The sequence below is a fragment of the Rhinoderma darwinii genome, chromosome 8, assembly GCF_050947455.1.
Source record: "Rhinoderma darwinii isolate aRhiDar2 chromosome 8, aRhiDar2.hap1, whole genome shotgun sequence".
NCBI lineage: Eukaryota > Metazoa > Chordata > Amphibia > Anura > Rhinodermatidae > Rhinoderma > Rhinoderma darwinii.
This window is the reverse complement of record NC_134694.1, coordinates 72,296,416-72,319,678: the sequence shown is the minus strand read 5'-3', so window position 1 is coordinate 72,319,678 and position 23,263 is coordinate 72,296,416. Positions and strand designations below refer to the sequence as shown.

Below are 23,263 nucleotides of genomic sequence, written 5' to 3'. Positions count from 1 at the left end.
GTGAGCAGAAGTCTAGACAGAGGGGCCGCTGTGGATTTAGTGTTTTTGGACTTTGCAAAGGCATTTGACACTGTCCCCCATAGACGCCTAATGGGTAAATTAAGGACTATAGGTTTAGAAAATATAGTTTGTAATTGGATTGAGAATTGGCTCAAGGACCGTATCCAGAGGGTTGTGGTCAATGATTCCTTCTCTGAATGGTCCCCAGTTATAAGTGGTGTACCCCAGGGTTCAGTGCTGGGACCACTATTATTCAACTTATTTATTAATGATATAGAGGATGGGATTAATAGCACTATTTCTATTTTTGCAGATGACACCAAGCTATGCAATATAGTTCAGACTATGGAAGATGTTTAATGAATTGCAGGCAGATTTAAACAAACTAAGTGTTTGGGCGTCCACTTGGCAGATGAAGTTTAATGTAGATAAATGTAAAGTTATGCATCTGGGTACCAACAACCTGCATGCATCATATGTCCTAGGGGGAGCTACACTGGCTGATTCACTTGTTGAGAAGGATCTGTGTGTACTTGTAAATCATAAACTCAATAACAGCATGCAGTGTCAATCAGCTGCTTCAAAGGCCAGCAGGATATTGTCGTGTATTAAAAGAGACATGGACTCGCGGGACAGGGATTTAATATTACCACTTTACAAAGCATTAGTGAGGCCTCATCTAGAATATGCAGTTCAGTTCTGGGCTCCAGTTCATAGAAAGGATGCCCTGGAGTTGGAAAACATACAAAGAAGAGCAACGAAGCTAATTAGGGGCATGGAGAATTTAAGTTATGAGGAAAGATTGAAAGAATTAAACCTATTTAGCCTTGAAAAAAGACGACTAAGGGGGGACATGATTAACTTATATAAATATATTAATGGCACATTCAAAAAATATGGTGAAATCCTGTTCCTTGTAAAACCCCCTCAAAAAACAAGGGGGCACTCCCTCCGTCTGGAGAAAAAAAGGTTCAAGCTTCAGTGGCGACAAGCCTTCTTTACAGTGAGAACTGTGAATCTATGGAATAGCCTACCGCAGGAGCTGGTCACAGCAGGGACAGTAGATGGCTTTAAAAAAGGGTTAGATAATTTCCTAGAACAAAAAAATATTAGCTCCTATGTGTAGAAATTTTTCCTTCCCTTTTCCCTTCCCTTGGTTGAACTTGATGGACATGTGTCTTTTTTCAGCCGTACTAACTATGTAACTATATGTAACTATGTAACTATGTAACAATACTACTCTGTATATGGGTTTGGGTTTCTCTATCTTCATAGTCTATTTCAGCTGTATTTGTTGAACTGTAGACTTTACTATATATATATATATATATATATATACACCAGCAAAGAGAAGCAGCAGCACTCTGTTTCCAAACAGAAGTTATCCAGTAATAGACGGGTGCCAGCTGATAGTCCTGATCAAAAGACCATATAGACATCCCAAAAGTAAATCCAGCAGCACTCCGATGTTCAAAAGTGAAAAAAAGTGGTTTATTATGCCAGAATGGCAGGTACAATGCAACGTTTCCGTCCCACCTTGGGACCTTTTTCAAGCATTGAAAAAGGTCCCAAGGTGGGACGGAAACGTTGCATTGTACCTGCCATGCTGGCATAATAAACCACTTTTTTTCACTTTTGAACATCGGAGTGCTGCTGGATTTACTTTTGGGATATATATATATATATATATATATATATGTGTGTATATATATATATATATATATATATATATATATATATAAAAGAGTCTGTTACTGTACTAAACCCTCCCCTTCACCCTTTATAACTGTTGGACCCTAGGTACCAGAAGACCCTGGCTGGTGTTCCTTAGGCCCACCAGAGGAAATAATGCTCCCCTAGGCTTCATACAGAGCATGTCCTTTTTTCAATGCATTCTAAAACTTTGCTGTTATCAATGCACTGGCAGGACATTACAACAAAGAGGGCAAATAGGTTGTTAATCTATAAGAAATAGACCATTCTGGTGATTGGCTCTAAAATCAGCTCCAAATGGGGTTGTCTTCTGCTAGACTTCCGGGGCCTATTACTATTTCAGAGCCTGGGGCCATTAGATAATCCTCTGGGGGCCAGCCCGACCCTGGTTGCCAGACTTTTTTTGTCTAGTGCTTCAGTAACCCTATATAGTGAGGGAGGCTCTTTAGATCTATCAGTATTTGTTCATTTAATTATCATATATAATGCAGGTTTTAAAATGATCACATCACTTTTTCCAACAGAAACCAAATCAACTTTAACAACTAGTGCTGTCAAGAGATATTTATTTATTTGTTTATTTAACACTGTGGAGATTATTCTTAAGAAGCGAGATTAAGACAGTCATACGACGTGATTTGTACTGAGCGCAGTTTATTTTGGACAGGATCACACGTTGTACGTACTGTTATGCTGATTCAGAAATGTTATCTCCTTGGACATACACGTCAGCCTTAAACAGCTGTAATAAATAATTCCCTAAAGTATTTTCTCATGTGTTTTTCAAATAGCCAAACACTTCACCACAAAGTATATGTTCTTCTCTCTTATGTCCGTCTTATTTCAAAGTGTCAGCTCTACCATCTTTCATTTTTATGGCTATCAATGAAAGATCTTCTGTAAGGAACTCAAAAACTTACAAAAAGTTGTTCAAAATGCATGTTTAGAGTTAAAGTTTGTATAGTATAGGGTCACTTGAATGTCGCCACCTTCTGTGTCCTAAGATCAGTCAGAACATTCACTATACGGATCATAATTGGATAACTTGCACAGTTTCTGGTGTAGCATTACAGGTTCTATGCTAGTTACATCTACACCACTAGGATAGTCTGACTTTTGAGGCAGGAAACTAGTATTAGGCCTCATGCACACGATCGTGCTTTTGCGGCCGCAATTCCCCCGAAAATCCACGGGAGAATTGCGGCCCTATTCATTCCTATGGGGCCACGTACACGACCGTGGTTTTCACGGTCCGTGCATGGCCCAGGAGCCCGCACCGCAGAAAGAACGGACAAGTCTTATTACGGCCGTGTTCTGAGGTCCGGGCTCATTGAAAATAATGGCCGCGGCCATGTGCACGGCCCGCGATTTGGGGGCGGCTCGCGGCTGTCACTCCGTGGCCTGCCGACCCGAAAATCACGGCCGTGCACATGGCTACGGTCGTGTGCATAAGGCCTTAGTCTTTATATTTTGAATAGTATATTAGTATATGCACAGACAATTTCTTTGTATGGGGTGTACACTGGCTCACTGGCACTACAGTTCCAGCATACCCATCTTTCGTGGCTTCACAGGAGGCACTTGTGGAAGATTTCAAAGTCATTCATAATAGGCAGGACCAAGGTAAAAGAGGATGAAATAGAAGCTAGGGGCAAGGATGTCATCGTGCAAGCTTCTAGGCTTTAGTGGTCACTGGCGTTTGGGAAGGTCACCAACAACGTCAGGTGAAATTTCGTTTTACAAAGAACCCATTCGAGTACCAAGTCTGCCAGAGTAGGAGAAACTTTCTGCAGTGACTCTACGCTCTGACTAACAGATGCAGGGCTAGAGCCTCTATGACATCCATCTTCTTAACGGGACAACCCCCATAAGGATTTAAAATCCTACTTCTGTTGACATTTAGTGGGGCAAAAGGGATCTTTTGCAGAAATGTGGAAGCTTCTTAGGGAAAGACGGAGCATAGTAAATAGACATATGGATTAGGAAACACATTCAAGTATTAATTTTCTGCTGAAGACATGCTAAAGGGATACTAAAGCCAAAAGTAAAAGCGTAATAAAACTCCACCACCCCACCCCTCCCAAAATGGTTATCTACTTTTATGTGTACGACTTTCTGCAAACCTAAAACAACCAGTTTTGCATAAATCTGACAAAGAAATTGGTGGTGGTCCATCTTACCCTGCCTCTTTGGCTGAAATTGCTGTTACCCGTACAAAGCAGTAGTCCATCTGAATTCCCACTATTTTACTTAAACTTGCTTTTACACAAGCACTAACACTGGAGGGGTGGAGTAAGAGGGGAAGACAGAATAGATTGCTTTCGCAGGAAGAAAAAATTGGTGGACCATAAACGGCACTGCTGGTAATAAATGTAGAAGCAGTTCCAGTGTTTTGAAATACAAAAATAAATAATATTTTGCAAAAGACTACGCGTTTCAATGCTGAACGCTTGGCCTGATGAAGACGCTGGTTCAGCATTGAAACGCGTAGTCTTTTACAATAAATTATTTATTTTTGTATTTCAAAACGCTGGAACTGCTTCAAACTTTATTACCAGCAGCGCCGTTTATGGTCCACCAATTTTTTCTTCCTGCAAATACTTTACAGCGGTAACCACCTCCAGTTTTTTGCTTTCTTCTCCAGGTACATTGCATTCGGGACACTTAATATCTAAATTTGTATTTTTTAGATTGAGATATGGATCGGAACAAAGATTACTGTAATTATTTCCAATTGTTTTTTTTATCTTAGTGTCCGTTTAATTAACTTTCTGTTGGTCATTTTATGACACGTCTATTAAAAAAAACTATCTTGTGGAAAATTGGAAATGACATATGCTACATATAAACACCTAGCCATTTTATAAACAGAATACATTATAATATACCCATAACTAATGACATTTCAGCCATAACGAACATTTATATTATATTCCAATATTGAATTGATTGGCAAAGAACATCTTACTCACTTGAAAATTGTGAACGTATACCTTTATAGACACAAGTGATTGTACTGTAAATTACTAATCTAGCATATTTTCTTATATTCTAAATTTCTATTGAGATTGTCAGAACCACAGAACATGTTCCCATAAATAGAAAATAGAGGAATAGGACAATATAAGCCATGAAGTAATGTACAGTATCCCACAAAACAAAATTGTGGATAAATGACATGGTATACAGCATATTAACCATTCCTTTGCTTACAAAAAGAAAAGATAAAACAGAAAAAGAAGAAAAAGTTGGATAAAAAGAATAAATTTTTAGATGAATGGTGGATTTGTGCTGGTATTACAACACCCATTCCATTCACCCTGAAGGTACAGCAGTCTGCCATAATAACGTGCAGGGCTACGGGAACCTGCAGATGCTATATTTGTGCACTGACATTTCATTTGAAAAGGATGTGGGAGATTTATGGATCACATGTTATATGTAATATTACGGTTAAGAATGAAAAGTGATGAAAAAACAGGGATTAAATGTAGCGCTGCCAACATCCAAACAAGTCAGGTAGTTTGTACAGAAAAAAGGGATTCATTAACATAACATGAGTGGCCACGCGTTTCAACGCCGTTACGGCGTCATCCTCAGGTCCATATATTACTGTTAAGACTTCATGCACATAGCTGTAATTGGATCTGGAATATGGTGATAATGCATTTAATTGGGGGCACACATAGACGTGGATTTTCATACAGTGGCATACACTAGCTATTCAGTGCAGAGTCTGCATTAAAGAAAATCACAGCACGATCCATTAGATGACATATCTCATACAATTTTCTCCCTAGAAGCACTGTTTTCAGGTTGTAATATAGTCGAAAACAGTATAACAGGCTGATCTACACATGGTCATGTACTTGAGGCTTTACTAGTCTACATTCTCTTGAATAGCATTTCATTTATAAATTGTTCTGCACATTCTATAGAATCTTCACCTTTGGAATTATTGTAAAGAATATATTAGGAACACTATATAAATAGCAATTTCCCAATATGTTATAATAGATATATGGGGCAGCCATGGGGAACTAGAAGTTCTCGGCATTTCTTTATTGGAACACAGTCCTTATCAGTAATGCATCAATTGGCTGTTTTACCTAATGGGCCAACAAATATAATGGGACAGATTTACTAAGCTGTCTAAGATTTAGAAAACATAAAGTTGGAACCGGCTGTCTGAAGTTTCACCAAAGTTATCACAGTGGTGCACTTTTCTCTTCCTTACTCTTAATTTGCTCAGTTTTCATTTGGCGTCCTTTGACATATTTTAGGGACATTTTAAGCTGCGCTTCCTTCCCGCTAATTCACGCCCCCTTTTGTAGACACTTTTAAAAGTGTCTAGTGAGGCACAAACATCTGTTCTTAAATTTGTCTAAAATGAAATGCGCCAAAATGCACTTCGGTGCATTTTTCGACATATTCTAGATGCAGACACAGTAGTAAATCTGCCCCATTGTCAGCTTTTACAATAAGTAATTGAATTGATCTCAGTTAGATGCATTTCTTGGTGTCGCTATAGGGGTGCAGAGGTAGCAATTTCAACCAGGCCCCTTCTTCTCTGGGGTCCATAGGACACCAATGATATACGCTAGGACAGTAGTAGTATATGTGGATAATTTATGATGCTAATGGCACAGTCATGTAATCTTGTTGTACCAAGCTATCTCACTAGACTTGACTTTTATATTGTGTATAGATTGCATACAGCATGATAATCACAGGAACACAAAGTTGTCATCTGTTAGGTGGGGAGTCCAAGAATAGTCTTGTCATCAGGCCCAAGAACTGGATACTACACCACGGGACACCTTTTTGTAGGACTTGTGAGAATGTATAAACATGAACTATATCATAATACCCTATCTGCCGTATTGACACCTGATAGAAGAGGTGCTATCTGTTTAGTTGTATGTGATTCATGCAGTAGAAACAAGTAACACTTATCATAATAGGAGATAAACATTTTGAAAAGATTGATATAATCTCTCATATGATGTTCTGTAACTTGGACTTTTGGTATAGGAACTAGCTGGATTATATTAAGCAAAGGGTCAGGGAAATTCTTGGAATTTTCAACATGTTAATCCTATTGACTCATTCTTGGATATTTCCATAAAGTGCAACACACTTCCAATATAATTTTCGTTTTGTGGCTTGTTTCCGTTAGAGGACACAGAAATGACTACCTCCTGTCTGACAATAGAGAATACATGTATCCCTGTAATAGGTTCCAGGTTGCAGTAGCTATGTCTTAGCTTTCTCCATATGGTTCAGACGTACAAAGGTCGGTATGTGATTTGCACGCATCACTTCCAAAATCAACGACTGGCAGCAGTAATAAAAGACAAGTTTAACGCATTTGTTATTGGAAACCTCTGTGTGTTATCTTAAGTGCACAGATATATTTGAACAATGTGAATACTGTTTATGTATGAAAGAATCAAGGTATATAATATTTTATTCTGACAATTAGAGTAGATAATGTCAACCAAGTTCACGGAAGCTAAGACAATCTTATTGTACCCCACAATATAATAATATTATCTATTATATATGAAAGACCTTAACAGATCTAAAAATTAAACTAAGAAAAAGCTCTGTACAATAAAAGCATTGCACTGTAGGATCAAGTCACAAATAATCTTATATAAGACAAACTCTTCCTCCTAAATCTAAAAGTGTTGTTGGACAAGAGGTCCACGTGTTCTACAAATGGCCTGGTCTGGAATGCATTCAAAACCCATTTAATACATTGGATTTTAAAAACTGCCGACTGCTGTCTAAACATACTGGGTGCATTATTTTATGACTGTTGCCTGTACTTTTTTGTAACTATTTGATGCATCCTTCTTTTTCACTAGAACTGTGATGTGTTTCTATTTCTTGGAGAAGGCACGTCTTTACCTTTATTTGGACCTCAAATTTAAATTACTCTAGAAAATTTAACTTGGTTGTTGATACAGTCAAGTAAAAAGAAAGATTATAAACCCAAAACTCGGAGGACAGTGCAAGTGTTGAAAATGTTGCGAGCTCCTATGTAGAAATCACATATTTTTGTTTTTTTTATATTACATTTTTGATTTATTAAATGCAAGGTTTGCTTAATCTTTCGCTGATGGTATTCAGAATTAGGAAATTCCTAATTCCTAAAATAGGATGAGGAAATAATTTTACTTCCCTAAGGACGTAACACAAAAGCTATTTTATTAGGATATTTTGTTGTTGTGCAAGCAAGGCAATTTACCACACCAGTAAGGTTTCATCAGACTATCCTGTTTTTTTTTTGGGGGGGGGGGGATCTTCAGGTTTCTCCAAGGCATATACATAATTTCAATGCTGGCTATCCTTCCTTTTATAAAAATTGTGATATTATCCCTTTCATTACGTATTATTCAATTGCGTGCTGAGCATTGCATCCAGAGGAAAATATGGTGCTTCATCAAATCACCAAGTCACCGTACTACGGTATTCATCCCGTCAAAACAACGGAACCCTTGCACAACGGAGACAAACTGAAACCATTGGCGACGGATCCGTCAACATTGAAATGAATGGTGATGGAAACAGAAAACTATGTTTCCAATAAAGTCAGACTTTTTATCATGGAGCTGCTACTAGAAATGTTCAACTGCAATAAATGAATTTGTTAGAATAGCTTTAGAAGTATATTGTATACTTGTATTGTATATTGTATATTGTAAGTAGATTTTGCATGTAATGCATATTTATTTATATTTAGCGGTTTAGGTTACATCAGTGCTCGCAGTGTGCTGTCGCCATTTCTTTGTGTGATATATATATATATATATATATATATATATATATATATATATATACATATTTATTTGGATATAGATTTAACTTTTTTATTGTTGATTTCAGAGGTTAAATCAGGAGTGATGACAAAAGGAGAGACAACTGTTCTGGTTGGAGGAAACATCAGGCTTGTTTGCAGTGCAGAAAAATATCTTTTTATTAACCTGGTATGGTTCTATCCATCTGGAGTTGCTGCGCCTACAGACCTGGTAAAATTGTACCATGAAAAACATACCACTCATCTCTTACTGACTCTAAGAAATGTGACCAAAGAGCAGGCTGGACAATATAACTGCTCAGCTGAGAATCAATACACAGAAGAGAAGGTGCAAAGGACAAACAATCTAATAGTTCTAGGTGGGTGCTATAGAAATCAGGTAGATTCCTGAGATTTTACTATGTATTATATATGTATTATACATATATATATGTATAATTTACTATGTATTATATAAGATGCACCAGACTATAAGACACATCCAAGTTTAGACAGCAGCAAACAAGGAAAAAAGATTTCCGACAAATTAAGATGTCCCTGGTGGTCTAAGGTAGTGAAAGGGTTAATGCCACCAGCACTGGTGATCTAGAGTTGTGGAGGGGTTAATATTTGATTCCCTGGTGGTCTAGGGTAGAAGAGCGGGTTAATACTTGGTGATCTTTTGTTTACCCACCTCCCCAGGCTCCAGTGATGTGTCCTGCTTTGTATTGTCTGTGACAGGAAACTGAACACTAAGCACTCTGCACGATCATTAAGGAAACAGCAAGAGGGTCTGGCACCGCCAGTCACCCCTGACACAGACTATAAGACACACACACTTTTAGCAAGATTTGGTAAAGTGCATCTGAGGCTCTGTTCAGATTGTGGCAGAGCCCTCCGTCGGAGGTAAACGGTGGTAGAATTTCCCGAAATATATCTCAGATGGAAGACTGCGACATATGCCACTGTATAAGCATACAGTGGAATACTACACCGGTAATAGCCCATTGTAAAAGAAAACAACATATACCACTTACTATACTTTTTTTTACTGTAAAAAACCAAGGTATGCCAACGCACACCACCATAGCGTATGCCAAAAGGACACACTTTTGGAATACGCTAGGTGATTAGAGGCCTATGAATACACTCGGCCTATGCACCGGGAACTATCCTGACGCATATGCCGAATTTAGGGCTTCCACGTAATGAGAACAGAGAATTATACAACTTTTAGTTTGGAAAAAATTGTTCATATAATTGTGTCTTCCATAAAAAGAATTGTTATCTATTTATAATACATATTACATAAAAAAAAAAAAAAACAACTAAAATTCCTCTGAAAGTCCAAAAAAATAAATTGTTTGGAATTTGTGTATCTTCTTTCACCTTCAGATGAGTTTAATTATGCACATATTTAAATCGCGGATATGCGGCTGCACGATGATGATTTAGGGGTAATACTAAATGAAAACTGAAACACCACACAAACTATTTCCGCAGATCTGATTCAGATGTTCTGTAATTAAGCCATCTCTAAAAATATCCCAGAATTACCACAACTTGATCTGTCTCCGCCATAATTATTTTCTCAAGAATAGGGAAATAATTTTACAGACTTGATTAGTAATTAAATTTATGATAATCTCTAATGAGTCCTTTTAGTAAATTGGATGCAGAGAGGTTTAAAATATATATATATTTTTTTGCTTAGTTATAATACCAATTAAGTTTATATCATCAATTAGTTTAAATACAGATACATTGTTTAGGATGCATTAAATATATTATATACATATATATATATATATATATATATATATATATATATTATTTCTAAACCAATAATTACCCTTTCAGTTCAGGACTTTGTAGAATTTATAGTGTTAAGTTTTGTTGGAAAATTCAGTAGCAAGTCTTTATTCATTTTTTATTCATTATTTTTATTATTAAAAAAAAAACAAGTTGTTATGAGTCTGAATTAGTATTTCACTTTATTATGGACAATTCAGTAGTTTGACCTCATGTTTTGGTGATCTGTGAATTGCAAAATATTTTATTCAATACAAGTTGATTTTTTTATTTTTATACTTAAATGTTTCCGTGTTCTATTTTATTGCAGACAAGCAGGCTCCAAGGGTGGTGCAGCACCTTAAAAATACAATAGTAAACAGCAGTAGCACACTGTTCCTGGAATGTAAAGTCAATGGGAAGCCCTCACCCATCATTACTTGGCTGAAGAACGGCTATGCAATTAAACAAGCTTCAGGTAGGAAAACACGGCTAATGGCTTGTGTGTGACTATCCGCCACAACTACAGTCAACATTGAATGGGTGTTCTTATCAAGACCCATTTTTAACTTATTTGGCCCGTGGATCATCTGATTCCAGCAATCCAATATCGTTCTGCTGTTATCGCTGGGCTAAGTAGAGGCTGGCTATACTTTCTTCACATGAATAATCGACCATGTAATACATGGACAGGCTGGGTCCACGAGAGTCTCTCTTTATTAAAAGCTCTACACTCTGGTAAACAGAAGGGGGACCCCTTTATTGGGTCCAAATTCTGTAAAAGGGCCTCTTTTTTTTCTATGATTTACTCACATCATGACGCAACTACAGTAATATCTCCATATGGAAAGAGCAAGTTGTTATTTTGCCCAATGCAACACTAATTCCACAACTGTACAATTTCCCATTTTTTAGTGAATCACAAAAACTGTCTTGACTTTCATATATAGATGCTTTAATCAAGTGGCCAATATGTCAACTCTTATCTTCAAACACTCCCTTACACACTCCCTTGTCCATGAATTACGCTTCTGCTTCTATAAGTTTTGTATACAATACATAGTCTGTTCTGCAATGTAGATATCTCTGGAATTCACTGATCCTTCTCTTGAAATCTGGACAGCAAACTTATGGATGACCAGTACTATCTAGCATCTTAAGAAAATGAAGCCTTCATTGATTTATCATTTACATGTACAATGCCAGCATTTTATGCCAGATAATGTTAGTTCGATGGCATCATTCCCCACTCTATGGAAAAGCAACATGAAAGAAAGAGATGAACACAATGTATTATGCCAAAGTCTAATATATTATCTTAGTGTGTATATATATATATATATATATATATATATATACATATATATATATATGTATATATATACATATATATACATATATATGTACACACACACATATATATATATATATATATATATACACACACACACGTATATATGGAAGACATCAAAGGATTTCAAGAAAATATGTTTGGACACAGAACAAAAACGACTTAAATATTACATATGTCTTATTGTCAGTTTGCTCTAGCACCTCATTACATAGGCCAAAAAACTGGAAAGCAGTCTTTGTTAAGTCATTGTTCCGTTGTAATAGTTTAGAAACAAAAACAAAAAAAAAGAAAGTGAGCAGTCAAACATATGAACAGTCTAAGGCTGGGTTCACACGTGGCGGAATTTCACTAGAATTCCGCTGCGGACACTCCGCAGCGTTAATCCGCAGCGGAGCCGTTTCTCCATTGACTTCCACTTCTATTTAGAAGTGTTCGTTTAGACGATGCGTAAAATTCCGCTGCGGAGCATAGGCTGCGGAGCGGAATTTGGTGTCCGCAGCATGCTCTGTCTGTTGCGGACCAGTGGCGGACTGGTTGCGGACTCATGGCGGAATTTCTCCATTGACTTCAATGGAGATTCTAAATTCCGCAATGAAGTCCGCAGATGTCATGCACATGTTATGTGTGCTGCGGATGCGTCTTGCTTTTTTGACATGACATTTCTTCATTCTGGCTGGACCTATGTATTTCTAGGTCTACAGCCAGACTGAGGAAGTCAATGGGGCTCCCGTAATTACGGGAGCGTTGCTAGGAGACGTCAGTAAATAGTCACTGTCCAGGGTGCTGAAAGAGTTAAGCGATCGGCAGTAACTGTTTCTGCACCCTGGACAGTGACTACCGATCCCAATATACAGCAACCTGTAAAAAAATAGAAGTTCATACTTACTAAGAACTCCCTGCTTCTGTCTCCAGTCCGGCTTCCCAGGATAACGTTTCAGTCTAAGTGACGGCTGCAGCCAATCACAGGCTGCAGCGGTCACATGGACTGCCGCGTCATCCAGGGAGGTCGGGCTGGATGCCGAAAGAGGGACGCGTCACCAAGACAACGGCCGGTAAGTATGAAATTTGTTTACTTTCACTAGGGAAAGTGCTATCCCTTCTCTCTATCCTGCACTGATAGAGAGAAGGGAAGCACTTTTCCCGCAGTCCGCAGCAGCTAGTCCGCATCAATTTACTGCACATTTTGGGCAGATCCGCCGCAGAATCTGCAACGCGGCTTTGATGCGGACAGTTGCGGAGGAAATCCGCCACGTGGGGGCATGCCCTAAGATTTCATCCCCAAATCTTTCCTAAACCCATAAAAATACCATCACATCCTTCCTACAAATTCATGGGTCCTAGAGCAGTTATTCTCAATTTTCCAGGCCAACTACCTCACCACTCCAACACATTTCAACCAAGTACTTCTTAGGCCCCAATCAATGAAGTTAAAGTATTCTATCTCAGATCAATGATGGATGAGGATACTGCATAACAAGGAATTTTCTAGCCTTGGACTGATCAGACGAATAACACAAAAACTAAATGCGCACATTGACAGCTACAACAGAACTGTTCACTGTTCTTCTGTACAATAAGAACAAAAAGTGTGTTAAATATGTGGAATCAGAAAGTATGTAGCACAATCTCAAATCATATTAGCCTCCTTTCACACTGGCATTATGGCTTCCATCTTTACACAATCCATGACTCATAATGGGTCTGTGTCAGATCTGGATAGACTAACCCAGCATATTCTATGCTATTCTTACCATCAAAAACCAAGAGAAACCAGACCAACAGACCGCACATCTATGCATATCACTAAAGGACAGTTCTAAAAGATCAATATAAATTATATTTATGTAAGAACAATTTATTATTTAACTTATCCCTGACTTTAGTAAAAACTGCACAGGTTAAAAAGTGCAAAATGTGCGCAAACATTTTTGACAGGTCTTCTCAAGCCAGAAAAAGGAATCAGGCAATAAACGTGGGCGTGGTCAAGCTGTCATTTACTTTTTTTTCTTCAAGGAAAGGATTAAAAAAGGAAAAAATTTACAGCTTCCCATAACAGGCGTAAAAAAAAAAGCAAATTCAAACAGACAATTCCAAATGTTCTGGATTTATTAGGAGGGTGTACCTTTTAATAAATATGGCACAATTCTTGCCAACTACTCTCTCCAATTTCATTGGTAGAAAAGGTATCTAGCCATTCTGTTGTTAGAGGGGTTGTCTAGTCATGGTAGTAACCCAGCACGGCCGCTATACAGTGGTCGGTGCCTTCTACTTCCAGCACCGACCACTGTATAGCTTACAGTGCCGGAGGAACAGCTGGTCGGTGCAGGGTCCGGGTGTCGGACTCTCACCAATCATATACTGATGACCTATCCTGTGGAGTATGAAACACAGCCCCATAACCAGACAACTCCTTTAGCTCATGTGAAAGTATATTGTATGTATGTCAATTCCAAATGAAGAGGGTTTGTTGCTAATATAGGCTATTAACATTGATATATATGCCTATGCTAAATAAACCTAATGAGCACTCTCTATATTCTTGCAGGAATAACTCTGCTTTACAATAACAGTCTGATAATTGAGAGAGTGAAAAAAGATGATGAGGGCTTGTATGAGTGTCACGCAGACAATGAAATGGGACATACCAACACTTCTGCCTACATCACTATTCGAGGTGAGCAGCTCATCTTACAACGCTGATATTTGTACATTACTGGTCCACAAAGTGTTCCTAGGACTTTTTGGATTCAGACTTTAGGTATTTAGTGAATTATGCCCCATAAATCTAAACCTTTCCTAATCCAAGTTGTACAAATCTGTTTGCAGGTGGAGAAGAAAAATCTAACATAGAAGTCATCATCCTTGTATGCACAGGTGTGGCAGCCACTTTATTCTGGCTTCTCCTCACCCTCTTCATAAGAAAGTTGAAAAAGGTAATGGGAAATATAGCAAAAGTGGCATTTTCCCCGTAAAACTCCCCTACCTTTTTTATTATAAGGGTCCTTACACTGAAGGGCTAACCACTACCGAATGTATGGAGCTGTGCCTGGTAAGCAATGAAGAGGCCGCAGCGCTTGCCTGGGCACAGCCCGTTCAATCAGCTGATCGTGGGTGTGTCGGGAGTCGGACCCCCACTGATCTAATATTGATGACGTATCTTAAAGTAAGGTCATTAATATCAAAGTCCCTGAAAACCCCTTTAAGCACAAATCATTTATTGGTTTTAGTATTTGTGTCTCTATATATGGATAATGAATTTCATATTTAGATTATGAATTTCTTACACTCATTAGTGCGCAAAACCAATTAAGTCTCTGTTGACAGTGGCGCTGTGTTCCATTCTGTCAAGGTTCCGGAGTTTATGATGGCAAGAATAGCATAGTCTGCAAAACTATTCTTGCCATCAAAAATACGGGAGCCCAAGGCAATTGGATCCTTCATACCTGTCATTGGTCTGTTAAGAATAGAGGTCAGGACAGTAGTGTGAACAGAGCCTATTGCAAAAAAGTAGTTCAGTGTTAAAAAAAATAAGAAGAAAAACAGTATGTCAAATATTCTTGATTAGTCAAGTTAATATTATACTAACAGTCACATAAAATATATGACATAATTCTGAATAAGGTGTAGAAATATAATGAATATTTTCCATGAGCAACGTATGCCTATTGTAATTGTATAAATAAAGGTCGAAAGAAAGATTCAGATTTCTTTCAGCGAGTGACAGAAACTCATCTGGCAAAAGATATCTTTATTTCTTCATCCTTGAATACATTTTTCCCTATTATTTTTTCTATTAAGTCACGATAACTCAGATTTACCAAATCCCAGGCTCTTATTGTCAACTTGAGGATATTTATTAAGTTATACTATGTTAAAACAATCCTGTATGTTTCATGTGATCAGTATTTGGCAGCACAGTTACCGGCTGGCGTCAGTGAATTAATACTCTTTTGGTTCACTTGGAGGGCTTAACTCATGTATGAGACATGTAATATAACGTCTTACAGCCATCTCAAACATATAGTCTTGAACGCAGCTTAACCTATTGGCCTTTGTAATGATCTAGAGCAACAGGGAGCAAGCTGTGGCTTTCAAATGGTTTTCCTCCAGACAACCCAATTTCCTTACCTACACTCATCTTTTTTTTCTTTCTCGTGTCGTCAAATAGCCACATGCGTCAGAAATTAAAACGGGCTACTTGTCCATTATTATGGATCCTGATGAGATGCCGCTGGATGAGCAGTGTGACAGGTTGCCCTATGACAGCAGCAAGTGGGAATTTCCTCGAGATAGGCTTAGTCTTGGTAAGTGCCAGCCTAGTTTCTGGTCTGTTTGCACAAATATTGTATAGCATGTACTATGACAAAGGCTCACAATGAGATTTCCCATTTATATCTGAATCACAAATGAACCCATTCATTCTTTTTTTCGTATCAGGATTTATTTGAATTTATTCATATCAAGTTAATATTGCAGTGCACACTATAGAACTATAAATGCAGATACAAGTTTGAGGTCTATTGTAATATGATGCTATTTCAAAGTTACCTCCCTAAAATTGGAGAAGCAAGCCAATATCTTGCTAAAAAAAAAAAAAAAAAAGATGGGACTATTAAGTAATACTAAGCCTCATGCAACATAGGTGCTCCAGGTGCTCCATGCAGTTCTGTATTATGGAGGTATTTTTTCATAGGAGCATTGCTTCTATAATAAGTAACAGATAATCCAAAGGAGCCATCCATCATTTTGTTTCTCTCGGTTTCATATGGCATCCGACAGGAAAAGCCTCTGTGTGCCCTCATATGAAACCAGAGGCAAACAAAGGTCCAGTTAGGCACCACGAAAGTGTATGTTTTCCATAAATTACGGATCCATACAACTTGGAAATTGTGCAGAGCAATAATACAGTAATGTGCATGAAGCCTGATGCCTAATGATTTCTTCATTCACTCAAATTATTGAAATGTAGAGGTTGTGATGGATGATGAGCCAAAGGCGATACTAATGGCCCTACTGGAGTTTTGTAAAAACTCAATAACATTGATGATATTCTGTACAATTGGGACTAATTTTTGTATGGTTCTAGCCCATATCGATAGTCTTATCTCTCACCATAAGGGCTAACCTATATATAATACAAGCAAGGTCTAATAAACTGTTAAGTTCCATTATTCCTATTTTTCCCTAAATGTATGATAATTATAAGTCAGCTGGTATACATACATAATATTGCAATCCGTTGGACTCCATAAGCCTTACCGACAACTTTCTGGATACTTGCTATCCATTATTATGGCATTATATTATAAACTGTTATTTTTAGGATATGCATGGGATGAAAGGTTAAACAAATTCAAGTTTCTAATGTCTTATGCTTGTTGGGCATCCCATGCCTCTTTTTCTATGTGTTTACACATCTCATCGTCTGGTCTCATGGTGAATATTAATCTCTCTCCAAGCTGTCATAACACTGGGGCTTCCTCTTATCTTTGTTGCCCAAACTTTGGTTTCTATCACAAGGGAGTACTGAAGGCATTGCTGTGAATTCCTTGATAAACTGCACATTCCTTTACCTCTGAGTAATTGAAATTGATTTTCTTAGTCTATACAGCAACACATATATATTCGGCAGGCGTGCAACCTGTGCAGTTGCCAGGTTTCTTCACCCTACCTAAATTCTTTAAGGAAGTTTATCTACAATCACATAACACAGAAGTTAAAGGTGAAAAATAAGCTATCACTTCACAGACCTTGACCTTCTGTTTAGTGTCACACCTGCTGTGATATATTATAAGGAATTAAAAAAAGCTCAGTGAAAGTTATGTTTCGCTATGATTTCAGCTCTTTCACTTTTCCAGCCTTCTATGGTCGAAATCTTCAATCTTAAACTCTATCAGCATCTCCTACTTTTTCAGTCTCTTCCAATACTTCCTTATGTAAATGTTCACAATTCACTGTCATCTGCATGCGCCTGTTTGAAGTTAACATTTACTGTAGGTCTGTTGGTCGCTTTGGTTTTACTTTTTACATGGGACTGTGGGACTTTGACATTTCTTGCACGTTTCTTATTACTTATCTTTGCGTGGTTCACTTTTGACTTTTACCTCTAGGTAAAACGTTGGGTCACGGTGCTTTCGGGAAGGTGGTGGAAGCCTCTGCTTTTGGCATTGATAAAAGTTCTACTTGCAAAACAGTTGCTGTTAAGATGCTTAAAGGTATTAATTCCATTTGGGTTTTCACTGGTAGCGAAAGTTGGATTGAAGGTTATAAACCATATATATATATCTTGAAGCACAGTATTCTAAGTGATTGTGAGGAGCCTGTACTACAAATATATCTAGTTTAGTATAGTCTAGTATCATTTAATACAGAGCAAAACTGTTCTCTGGAATTTTTTTCACTCCGCCAAGCCCTTCTGTAGTACATCTGGAGAAAATAGTTGACTGTGCAATATTCATTTTTAATAAACACAAAAAGATCATCTAAATTCCGAGACCTCTGTAACATTTGCTGAGCATGAACATATTAGTCAGTCACAAGCAATGAATCTTTCTTGTAATGTGCACTGGGTAGTTACCATACGGCACATTTGTGCTTTGTCTAGATCTCACATATTTTTCTGTATGTTGCCACCAAATAAATTTCATTCTATGTATGCGAAGAAGAAGTAGAAGAAGAAGAAGAGGAAATAGAAAAAGATTGTGTCTTTTGTTTGAAATTCCTCTTTGGGTCTTTGGTTGTTTTCTTTGTCTCTTGATGTCCCCCCTTAACCTAAACAGGAATTTTGTGTGCCTTGTAAAAATATCTCATTGTGTAGAGATGACTTTGTCCTGTTTATGTTAAACAGAGTGTGCAACAAACAACGAATGCAAAGCTTTAATGTCCGAACTGAAGATCCTTATCCATATTGGCCATCATTTGAATGTTGTTAATCTACTGGGAGCTTGCACCAAGCCTGGAGGTAAAACACTACATAGCCAACATTAACCCATTCACTTCTGGAGGGATGTCAAACCTTCTTCTTTGCTATACAGTTTCTAGCTCAGAGGGAAAGACTTTTCAGTTCATGAGGAGTTGAAGTTTAAAATTCCAAACAAATAACTTGAGCATTTCTGCGCTAATTGCAGCCCAATTACTAAGTTCTTAAATAAATGCTTCTGGGTCAATTGAAAAGCAAACATGAGCTCAGATTCATCAAAGTCTATTCCTGTGCTGTGCACGCACAATTCCCTTTGATTTTTTTACTTTGATGATCCCAGGCTATGATATGTTCATTTAAAAAATATATATATATATGTCCTTTACAAATATAATATTTGATTGTTCTCATATCTTTACTGTACTATCAATGATTCCTTGAATAAAAGCATAGAAAATATGTATTTTCAAATATATATATATATTGTAGGAATATATTTCTAGATTACATGCATATTAGCGCCAGCTTTAAATGTCAAAAAATGAACTCGCTTACAGGAGAAAATAGAGGGATTTTCGGTGGCACTATAAAACACCACTTTGTTCTCTTTCCTTCTTTGAGATATTTTATCACCAAAAATGACTCTAGGACCTATTCACACGAACGTGAATCTCATCCGTGTGCTGTGCATGTAAATCACGCACAGCACACGGACCCATTCAATGGGGCCGTTCACACATGAAGGAGTTTTCACATAGCGAGGGTTCGAAACTCACTGCATGTCTTATATTGGTGCGTTTTCATGCTCCTATGCACCCATTGAAGTCAATGGGTGCGTGAAAACCACGCACCGCACACGGATGCACATCCGTGTGCGGTGCATGATTTGCGCATCAATTCGATTGAAAATATTATTATTTTTAAAAAGTGCTTTGCGAGTGCGTGAATAACACATGCCACTCGCAAAGCACACTGACCAGATTGATGCCAGTTTTTTGCGCGCGTGAATCTGATATGCTCGTGTGAATGTAGCCTTAGATGCAGAAAAGTTTAACAGAATCCCATGCAGATTGACAGATAAATAATAGTCAACACATGAGTAGTTTGCATGGGGTGGATATGTTTGGAACCACAAGAGTCTCTGCAATGCAAGATGACGGTGTAAGCGCAGTGATTTGTGGTGTGTTTTTTGGCATAGGTGGCGATCTCTTATGAGTTAATGCTGTTCTATTGGTCTGGAGCATATCCATTGTTCAGCATAGGGGTTTAATACTATCTAGTATTTAATGGAGCACTTTGATTATGAGGTTTGCATTAGCCTATAAAATTTACAAAATCTTAACCACTTAAATTAATATAAGGAATTATATAAGGAATTATAAATAATTTAAGGAATTATAAAGTCAAGTATGGAAACAAGTGACAGATATTTAGATGTTTTCAAAGTCTATACACGTATTACCAAAGTGGCCTGCCAACTAACATTGTAACGCTTAAAATACCTGGTTTCTCTCTTATCTAAACTGGAACCTTCATATTCCTTTTTGGTTCCAAAAACAAGAGCCTGGTCTATGTAAGGCTAAATACTTTCAATACATAAAGATTATGAACAATTAAACTAAAAAGCAATCACTTTTCAGAGGTGAAGGCAGGAGAATACCATGGAGACATCAGATTAGCTATGAGTGTACTTGGACTTTAGTGCCCCACTGGTGTTGATTTATTGCATTTACAAGATAAAAAGGAATTTGAGTGCCTGCGTCACAGAGGAAGAGACAGATAGAGGGAATATGAAGATAAGATTTGGAGTGGCAGTGCGTTTGTGTGAACAGTTGAGATGGATCTGCAGCACGCTGTCTGTCACTACTGACAAACAAAAACATGTGGACAAAGCCAAGTGTGTGAGCATGATGCGCTGTGCACGGAGACCGGATGTTCATGCAGAAGTTTGGGGAGGAAAGCATATCAGTACAGTAAAAGGCTTTGTACAAATCTTCAAGTGAGATCTCTGGAAAAAAAAAAATGCAATGTCACTTTCAAAAGCGGCTATCAAGCTTCCCCATGGGCCTCATGGGCATAAATATAGCTGTTGCAGCTGTTATGGGGCCGGTCAAATGCAAGAACATTTTTCCTTTTAGTGACGGAATAACAATTTGGTGGCTTTCACCTATCTAGCACTACTATGTGGGTTCTTTGATATATGGCACCATTATCCATACCTTTTTGTTATTGATACTTATGCTGCGGATTCTGTTTTCTGTTACTAGATGGTGGGGGGGGGGCAATCTGATTTTGCTATGACACCCTATGAATACGCCCCTAAAAAAAACTGAGGTTTATTTAGTTGGGTTTTTCCTCCTTTTAAAGTCTATGTGGAAAAATGTCCTCACAAATTCATAACTATTTACTTATCTCTAATCCTGATTTATTTTTATTTTTTTGCTAATGTCTCTTCAACAGGACCTTTGATGGTTATTGTGGAATATTGCAAGAATGGAAATTTGTCAAATTATTTACGAAGTAAAAGAGGAGATTTCATAGCTTACAAGGTTCAAACACATTACTGTTACTTTTAATAATAGTGTTAATTGTTTTGTAAAATGTATTTGAACTATAAGGCTATAAGCTTAATTACAAATGAATTACAGCTTAAATTCTGCAATACCATCTACAAGTATCATGCGATTTAAGTTGTGACTTCTTATAATATGAATTGTACAGCTTTTTTTGGAAAGTTTGAAGGGGTTGTCTGGTTTAAAATCTTTTTTTGAACTCGCATGTTAGGAAATTTTCAAAAACGTCATGTGTTCAGCTAGAGCGGCTACAAAGAACATCTCTCCCTCTCTCTCTCTCTCTCTCTCTCTCTCTGTGGACTCCCCAATATGTCCATGCATTTAATGGGCAGCCCATTTATTTCAATAGCACTGTGTAATGCTTTATTGCCCCTGTGCTGGCCCTTCAGGGAAATTAAACACCTTCTTATAGGGTTCCCAACAGGTTTTACAGCTGATTGATGAGGGTCCCACACTTACTGTGATTAGCCTAGTTTTAGGGGACCTTTCTAAAACAAAGGTATTGACAAAAATAATAGTTACCAAAAAGATCAAAAGCCATTTTCTAATAAAATTGGTAGATAAGTGCCGTGAATGTAGACATTTTTGAAAAAGGTAATTTCGGGTTGGAAATCAGTAATAGTGATAGATCAATAAAATTTACTGTCAAATGCCCTTGAGTTGATCAACAGACTTTCAAGCTTCAAATAATATGAGCAACTTATACTAGGTAAACCGAGTAATCTTGGTTTTATGGATATCAAAAAAGGATGTTTTCCAAAAAGGTCATTGTCCTTTCCGTCTAGTGAAATTGGTGGCTGCATGAAACATAATCCAGCTATTGTACTGCCAGTTGAACCTTTAAAAAAAGATTAATTGTAGAGTAGTCATCTTCTGACCCTATAGTGTTTGTACTATAATTACATATTGCTGTAATTTAATTCATGTAAGGGTTAAAGGCTATGTACACCTTTGAAATCGCAGCCTCCAACTGTTAGCGATCACATCAAAGTTCATAACTTAGATGTGATCCATTACAGGTGGATCCTGCATGTCAGAGACAAGCTGGAACCACTGTCACTGAACCCATTAGTCCCGCTGACCTGACATATACAGGTTTCAGCACTAGATACAGCTGCTCTGTATACAGTATACAAAGCAGCTATATCTCAAATAGTAAAAATAATTTTTAATAAAAAGTATTTATAAAGTTGCACAAAACACACCGATAGACGCGTTAATAAAAAAAAAAAGTGTACATAGCCTTTAAACATGATGTATGGTGTCTTTTGAAATCTTACTACCTATGCAGACAGACACATATAAGCTAAGTGCATGTACTGCATGGTGAGGACGTCAGATCAGACAACAGCAGGTAATATATCACCTGGTCATGTTTTGACCCATAGATCTGTACAATTGAATTTTAGACATAAAGAAAAAACTTAAACATAAAGATTCTAGCTCTCTACCAATACCATAATGCACTTAAAGAGGCTCTGTCACCAGATTATAAGTGCGCTATCTCCTACATATTCTGATCGGCGCTGTAATGTAGATAACAACAGTGGTTTTTATTTTGAAAAACAATCATTTTTGAGCAAGTTATGAGCAATTTTAGATTTATGCTAATTAGTTTCTTAATAGACAACTGGGCGTGTTTTTACTCTTTACCAACTGGTCGTTGGGAAGGGAAGTGCATGACGCTGACCAATCAGTGACCAATCAGCGTCATACACTTCTCATTGTTCCAGCCCATTGTTACAGCGTGATTGTGCAGTGAAATAAGCTGGGCTGGAACAATGAGAAGTGTATGACGCTGATTGGTCACTGATTGGTCACAAAATTGCTCATAACTTGCTCAAAAATGATCGTTTTCAAAATAAAAACCACTGCTGTTATCTACATTACAGCGCCGATCACATTATGTAGGAGATAGGGAATTTATAATCTGGTGACAGAGCCTCTTTAAGACAGTTAAACAGTGACTTCTAATGAAATCATTTCTCTCAATTAGAATATTAGCCCATGTTTTTCTTTATGAAATCATCAAGTTTTTTTTGCGCCTGTCAATTTCATGGCACACAATGACATTTATCCAGGCCTGTAGCCAACTTTCCCATTGAAAG

General features: G+C 37.6%; 1 protein-coding gene across 1 annotated transcript in view; it reads left to right on the top strand.

The window, feature by feature from the left end:
* LOC142659525 (vascular endothelial growth factor receptor kdr-like) overlaps positions 1-23,263 on the top strand; it is a 198,125-nt gene that overhangs the window by 147,969 nt on the left and 26,893 nt on the right. The window contains exons 13-20 of the mRNA XM_075835736.1: positions 8,608-8,898; positions 10,641-10,787; positions 14,209-14,337; positions 14,490-14,596; positions 15,832-15,967; positions 17,774-17,878; positions 18,511-18,624; positions 21,043-21,131. Of these exons, the coding sequence (XP_075691851.1) occupies positions 8,608-8,898; positions 10,641-10,787; positions 14,209-14,337; positions 14,490-14,596; positions 15,832-15,967; positions 17,774-17,878; positions 18,511-18,624; positions 21,043-21,131 (1,118 nt within the window). The remainder of the gene's footprint in view (positions 1-8,607; positions 8,899-10,640; positions 10,788-14,208; positions 14,338-14,489; positions 14,597-15,831; positions 15,968-17,773; positions 17,879-18,510; positions 18,625-21,042; positions 21,132-23,263) is intronic.